General features: G+C 33.1%; 1 protein-coding gene across 2 annotated transcripts; it reads right to left on the reverse strand.

Moving 5' to 3' along the window:
- Positions 1 to 580: 580 nt before the first annotated feature.
- On the reverse strand, positions 581 to 7,114 carry LOC146915688 (F-box/kelch-repeat protein At3g06240-like). 2 transcript variants are annotated; one of them, XR_015014717.1, is made up of 4 exons: positions 5,709 to 7,114; positions 3,769 to 3,939; positions 2,508 to 2,604; positions 581 to 1,394 (listed from the first exon to the last, which is right to left on the reverse strand). XR_015014717.1 is itself a non-coding variant. In XM_085718040.1 (2 exons), the coding sequence occupies exons 1-2, from the start codon at positions 7,085 to 7,087 to the stop codon at positions 3,876 to 3,878; spliced, it is 1,443 nt and encodes a 480-aa protein (XP_085574166.1). In that variant the 5' UTR covers positions 7,088 to 7,114; the 3' UTR covers positions 3,241 to 3,875. The 2 variants fall into 2 exon arrangements, 1 of the variants encoding a protein (XP_085574166.1); XM_085718040.1 differs by lacking the exons at positions 581 to 1,394; positions 2,508 to 2,604 and having other exon boundaries at positions 3,241 to 3,939.
- Positions 7,115 to 7,505: the final 391 nt, after the last annotated feature.

Below are 7,505 nucleotides of genomic sequence, written 5' to 3' on the forward strand. Positions count from 1 at the left end.
AACAAGAGTATATATTTGGGATTAAATGTGGCATATCCATAATCAATCATATATAGAAATAGATGAGTTTCTTTAGTGATTTTATTATTTCAGCCTAATTTTATTATTTGTTTGTTTTATTTTTAGTTTGTTATTTTCGGTCCCTTAGGATTTTTGTTATTTCCCTATCAATCATATATTAGGTTTAGCGCTTGCTAGCCTACGCTTCCGACTGCGTCAGTTGGTATTATAGCAGGTTTCTCCTGTTCTTTTCCTAACGTGATCAGCCATGGGAGTTGAACCGGTGACGAAAGAGGTTGTCGCAGTTCTTACCCCGATCCTCAATGCTTTGGCTGCACAAATGGAGATGTTCACAACTAACCTGAATAACACCGCCAGCGACATCAACAACAACAATGTCAACAAGAACAACATCAATATCAACAACAACAAAAACAATCCGAACAGGGGAGGAGAACCAATTCCGGTTATTAAGGTTCGTAATAACAACCATACTATTGTTACGTACCAAAAATTAGAACATACCCGTGAATCTCATTTTGGAATACTATGAGCGTAGATATTACAACAAGTTGAAGGATGATTACTACAAGTTTAAAATCTCCGATTCGATATATCGTTGTCCGTTTTGTTACAACAATAAAGATTACTCCTTGACCGACCTCTTGAGACATGCTTACAGAATTGCAGGTAACTCGCGTAAGACGATTAAGGATATTGCTAAACATTCTTTTTTGATAACGTATATTCAAAGGTATCTTAATGTTAAAGTCGATGAAATATTTAGCCTCATCAATAATGAACAAACTGGAGAAAGCAGTTCATGTATGGTCATTGAACCTACTAACAAAAGAGATATTTGGGTAGGGATATCTGGTGACCACTGTCTAGAAGGAATTACATGTGAGAGTTTAGATTGTCAAGAATCTACTGCCCACGTAGAAGGAAATCAGTTGCAGTGCTTTCAAATGAGTTAGTAGATAGGCAGTCATCATTCAGTGATGGGTGTGAAAGAAGAGATTATACTGGGCAAAATGTTGATTTGGTGGGCGGTGGCAATCAGAGATAGAGCCAATGAACATATCCAACAAAGCTTACAAATTGATGATTCAGAGCATAGTAATAATCAGGTATCCAGCAAGATACATAATGAGCAGTCTGAGCTGGGTGATATAAGTAATAATAAAAACAATTCATAAAATCAAAGTGATTATACGGAGAGCAATGCTGTGGATGATGTGAATGGATCAGGTGCTCTAGAAGAAGCAGCCCCTCTGCTAAACTTGAGCAGCAGAGTCAAGATCAGATTTTTGCCTACACATCCTGATATTCTTGATGGAGCGGATGACCTCATGCAACTTGGTTATTTAAATGAATCGTCAGTTTTATACAACCTGCAACACAGATAAAACCTTGCTCTCGGTCAAAAATTCAAACAACCATCTCCTTAATATAATTTACCAAAGATTGTATCTCAGTCGACAGTCATCTTGATTGTTTGTTCATTCTCTTAATTCATATAGGTCTTAAGCAAACACATAGGTAAATACCAAAAACAAGTATAGAAAACATAAAATCCACCTATCTTTAAAACTCAAATGTTTTCCTGAAGCCAAGTCGCAACTATAAATAGCTGCTCCATGATGCTATAGCAGGTGCTACAGAAAACCCCTCAGACTTTCAATAGCAGCCACCTATCGTTCCGTTCTACTATTCTGCTATAGATGACAAGAAACAAGACCAAAGAGGGTGATTGTGTTTACATGGCTTAGCCGAGATCCGAGTTAAGATGGGGAAACAGTAGATGACCCAATTATGGTGAATCATAAGGTAATTTTATAAGTCTGTTTACTAAGACATGTAGCCAAATTATGTTGCCTTCTAGTTAATCGGAAACAAGATTGGAAATACTCAAATTAGTACTATAGTACTCAAATTAGGACTATTTATAGTCCATTTCAAGAAGAAAACAAAACCTAAATCAAGATCAGTTTGGCTAAACCGAACCATTAATAACTTGTCCCAAACAGAACTGGTTTTAAGGTTCAATTAACATCGTTCTATATCTTCAATTCGAACTGACCTATCTTTGCAGAACTGAATTGTTTGTTAACCTTTACGAACCAAATTGTTTTTCTATGGAAACAAAACATTTTGTTTTTATGAAAACCAAACTATTTCTGTTTTCTTGAACTGATTTTTGAGTTGTCTATATCTCAGTTTCAATGTTTTATTTACTCATTTCCACACGCTTATTTGGGTGTCAAAAACTTAAGTTTTCTCTAAGAATAAGAACATGGTTTCACAATTGAGAACAAAAGCAGTATAGTTGGGCAGAACATAAACCAAGTATAAAAAATTGCATCATCTGAAACAATATCAGTTACCTTAGAATCAAAACCATGTTAAATTCACCAATTGACAGGTGTAGCTAACAATTAACGGAATAAAGCAAATTCAAACTAATAATATCATAAAGAGAAAGAGAGACACAATGAACAACGCACCAAATATCCTTTGAGGTTGTAAAAACGATTTGTTAGCCTTTATTAATATTATAATCCACTTTTTCTTTGACAGGAGCAGTCCATTGAGAATCAAAATCTGTAAATAAGATGAAACATTAAGACCAGGCAATAGAACTAGATTCTCAACCCGAGACAAAAAATTTATAACGATTAATTTTGTAGTATGATTTGGAAGATAAAAATCACGTTGGCGCTGTTCAATAAAGGCCTAGAACCAAAAGTCGAAGCAAAGTCAAAACAATGAAGTTGATCTGGCTCACTAAATATGAGCAATGAATGAAAATTCCTTTAAGGTAAATGAAGTTGATCAACAGTACATTGCAAAGATAACTATGTCAAGACAAAAAAATCAACCATTAATGCCATGATAATATCAAAATGAACATAAAAACAATCGGTTGATCCAGATAAGCGAACGCGGTGTAGGAAGGTGGCAGGACCAAATATATTAAGTAATATAATAACTATAACTATTCACATAAACTCATAGAAATGCAAACAATATTCATATGCTAGGCTTGGAAGCGTAGTGATATCTATGATACGATTTATATCGAAAATCAGATTTCAGATAATCCCAATCAGTTAGAAAAATATGATACTATCTTCTGTTATTGATGCAGAATATTGTTTGGAAAAAATTAAGTTGTAATATAGTACTATCAGTTAGAAAAAATTTAGTAACAAGTATCATATTAAAGACTAAAACAGGTTAGAACAGTTCATCAATTTTTTATTGGTTAAAATCAAACATGCCATTGTCTCTTTGAATAGAAACAACAGATTGTAAACATGTGGTTTCCGCTCTTCTTTCCCTTTTTTCCGAGACAGACAAGGAAAAACAAAATACTTAAGATATAATTTGGAAACCATCAATCAATAAGGTAATGTTTTGCAGTGACCCTCATAATTCAATGAGTGTGTTTCTTCAAGTAAAACCCCAACTTCATCGGATAATGATGGTTTTGGTTTTGTACGAATCATATTGCCACTTTCATAATTCTCAACAACATTATCCTTATCCTTTAAATAAGTACTAAATATTCCATATCCTGAAATGACATGATATTTATGCAAGAAACTGTTGCGCGTATTCTTGAAAACTCGCTTTCTGTAATTCTAGAGGGATATCCCTAAGATCATCACCGTAAACATTGTTTTCAAAAGTTAAGGACTCTCTAAAATCTAAAAATCAAAATTGAATCACCAAAATAACTCATAAATGCGAAAACAAACATACTCTTCTTGAGAAACACATTCTTCATCGAATTCTTCACCGTCGGATGAAGAGGAAGATATATTTATCAAGTCAACATAAGATAATGAAGAATCCGTGTTTGTCAAGTCTCAAACAATCTGTTGAGACAAATAGATCACTATTTTTTCTTCCCGCAATTTAAACTTTCCACACCTATATAAAAGAAAACAATATTAGGGAACGATGACTAAGTAATATTAGCTAAAATTGCAATTTGTAGGGAGATGGAATAAGCTTAAAAAACAATTTACTACTTGGTAGCTAAGGAAGATTTGAAAATTGACATTACATAAACTGTCCATTTTTTCCTCTTCTATCAACATAGAAAGAAATTTACATGGATTTAATAACTAAAAATTGTCCCCTTATATCCATTAATTGTCAGTGCCAAGATGTGATTAAAGGCAGTAGTTATTAGATAACAAAACAGAGCTAAAATTAAAACATAAATAACCACCATATATATATATATATATATATATATATATATATATATATATATATATATATATATATATATATATATATATATATATATACAGTTGCGTATCCAGGACCCTAGATCAGGTGATGCAAACTTTTTAGCTTCATTAATATATCCACACACACACATTATAAGATTCTAAGTTTTAGTGTATTAACTTTTCATCTATAAAGAAAATGGTAAAATAAGAATAAATTGAAACTGCAAAATTTATAATTATTTAATTGTTTTACTCTACCAAATAATTTTTTTAAAAAAAGCACATAATTTTTTTGTATCTTTCATGATTTTTAGACAAATAAAAAGTTATAATATTTTTCCGGTCGGAACTAGCAAGAGAAATATCATCAATAATATATGTCATTGATGGTTAGAGTCATAGTCTCTAGAATTAGAAGAAAAAAAAATATGAAATACTAGAAAATACTTCATCAATTCTTAGATACAATGTCGATCTAGGTTTTTCTTACACAAATTTAAAAAAGTTAAACATAAATTCAATAATGTTGCAAAATTATTCTTATTAATAACTAGCTTCTTTGTTTGAGAGCTTATTAATTGATTATCAGTTGTTAGTCATTTTCGTAAATAGCACGAAATATAATTTAAAAGTAGTAGAGATGTCGACATGTCTCAACTAGTATAAATGTTGAAATTTTTAGGTCGGACGTGAACTTAAACTCCAACACCTCAACTTATATGGAAGTTTATAATGACTTTGTTTTTTCGTCTATCTAAAAAAAATGGTAAAATAATATTAATTTATTTATTGAGCATTATATATATCATGTCATTTCTGTCCAAAACAAATATATACTATGTCATTTGTATCCCCTTAAAAGAAAATATACTATGTCATTTGCAAAAGTTAGATTAAGTCTTATACCTTAATTAGTGGTAAACTTCTTATCACAGACTTGCATTACACGTGATCCACATGATTTTATTTTAACGTTGAAGAGAAATTTTAAGCAATAATATAATAAAATAAAATAGAGAGAAGTAATTAAAAGTTGTATGGTAGTGTGTAGTGGTGCCAACTCTTAAGCGTCAGAAGGTGAGAGAAAAACTAATGTTGGTGAAACGGAGTGTAGAGGTGCAAAATAAATATTTGAGGGTGTGCAAATGGAAATAAAACAAGATTATTGGCTGAAAATTTAAAATTCCAGGGTATGCAGGTGCACCCCCTCACTAAGAGGTGGCTCCGCCCCCCTGTGTGTGTGTGTGTGTGTGTGTGTAAGTTGTAAAAGAAAATGATTGAGGAAATGCCATAAGCAAGTGAGAAAACATATACCTAACAAGTCTTCCTTTCTCCAAATATAATGACATTGAATACTAGTTTTATAATTAAAATTAATTACTATGCTTTTTATGGGAGCGTCAACCATCAAATTCAATTGTTGAATCAGAGAAATTAAGTTATAAATTAGATTCTTACCCTGAGTGGATATTCAACACCTCAATATTGTCTCCTTTCACGGCATCCTTCAATGAGATTAGACTTGGAATATGTGGAATTACTTCAAAATATCCTTTAAAATACCTTGAAGAATACCCATGAATTCGAAAACCCTTGACTCCATATTTATTAGGCTCATAGTAAGTAAAACAATCATAAGAATGATATAACAATACGGCAGCACCCTCTTCAAAGTGTTTTACCGGAAAACACAAAGCATGACGCCACGGTAAAGGATTGGTCAAAGTATCAATGTGGTAAACCTTAGTCCATGATTCTCCAATGCCATATTCATTCATAACCCACATTGTAACATATTTGAAGAAGTTTGAGTCACAAATGTATAGAAATCCCTTTAATTCTCCCATGCTAATACGTATGTTACTCGACAAATAGCCATAGTTATCAATTTGGTCCTGGACATGACTGCCAAACGAGGGAGAGGGAAATGATTGCAACCTCTCACTTTCAAAACAAAAACACAATATAGACGTTTGCCTTCCCTCAAATCTGATCCAATGAAGTGCACCATTCACACAAGTGGGATTCATAAGACATGAAAATGAAATTTGAGGATCCACATTGATATTTCTCCATGTTGGTGTTCCGAGTGTGTGTATCTCAACAAGGAACACATGCTCAGAGTCTGAGGAATTGACATGTATAACACGTCTCCTCCAAATATGTATTACCTTATATTCATTAGTTTTAGGATAGAAACCAAAACCAGCTTCTTGTCCTATTACACGAACCGTGTCATTCGGCATACGAACGGCAGTGGCTTCAGGTAGTCTTATGAATTCCCCCATGAATGGGTTGCAGATCACTAAAGGGTTTCCGGTAGTTGGTTGAGACAAACATAGCAAGCCATTACAAGAATTCACAATACTATAATTATCACGATCTCTGTTGCAAGCAATATAAGGGTGCTTAGATTTATACTTTATCCTAAGTGATTTGACATCACCACGAAGAGGAAGCCTGAATATAGGCTCAAGCTTCACATGATTGTTGCTTCCAATCTCAAACTTTTCAGGATCGCACTCAAGAAGGTATAGGGTTCTTGATACTCGTCTATAGTATCTTGTTCGTATCATGAGACTAATTGGTGATTGCTCAAAGTGTAATTTAGCAAAATGTGGTTCTGAAATTATTCCTTTCCAAATGTTGCACACACATTTACAAATGAGAAGAGACTTGATGGGAAGTTGAAGCAGAATGTGGGTGGTGAGGTGGGGTGGAAGAATATCAAAATAATGGCAACATTCATGACTTTCTGCCTCCTCAACTTTCCCTTTTCCTTTATTGCATCTTTGGCTAGCCCTAACAGGGGTAATTGAACCCTTTTTTCTTTTCATGGCTACACCAAATTTCAAAAAGGAACATAAGCAAAATAAGTAAATCAAAACACAAAAAAAGTGATTCATATTTGATATAGTTACCATAGAGGCCAAACGAGAAACTGAAAGGAAAACATATTCAATTCATATTAAAGACTAACTACAAGCTGACCGTAAAAAAACATGAGAATTATTGAGAAATAAAATTGATGAGAGAAAAGAGGAAAGTACCTTGGGTAAGGTTGAAATTAAAGAACTACAAAAGCATGGGAGTGTGCGTTGGTAAAGAGAGACTCATGAAAATATAATTTAATTTATTAAGGAAAATTAAGTTGTGTTATTATCATGTGAGAGAGAGAGAGAGAGAAAGAGAGACCGAGTAAAATCAGATGAGGAAAGAGGCTTAAGCGGCGGAAAATCTGTTGAGGGGAGTGAC

The sequence above is a fragment of the Medicago sativa genome, chromosome 6 (genome assembly GCF_051527215.1).
Source record: "Medicago sativa cultivar Bolivia chromosome 6, Bolivia_mono, whole genome shotgun sequence".
Lineage (NCBI taxonomy): Eukaryota > Viridiplantae > Streptophyta > Magnoliopsida > Fabales > Fabaceae > Medicago > Medicago sativa.

Coding starts and splice junctions, on each gene's coding strand:
- LOC146915688 (XM_085718040.1), bottom strand. CDS start 7,087: ATGAAAAGAAAAAAGGGTTCAATTACCCCTGTTAGGGCTAGCCAAAGA. Junction 3,940..5,708: donor GTGTTGAATATCCACTCAGG/GTAAGAATCTAA, acceptor TCTTTTATATAG/GTGTGGAAAGTTTAAATTGC.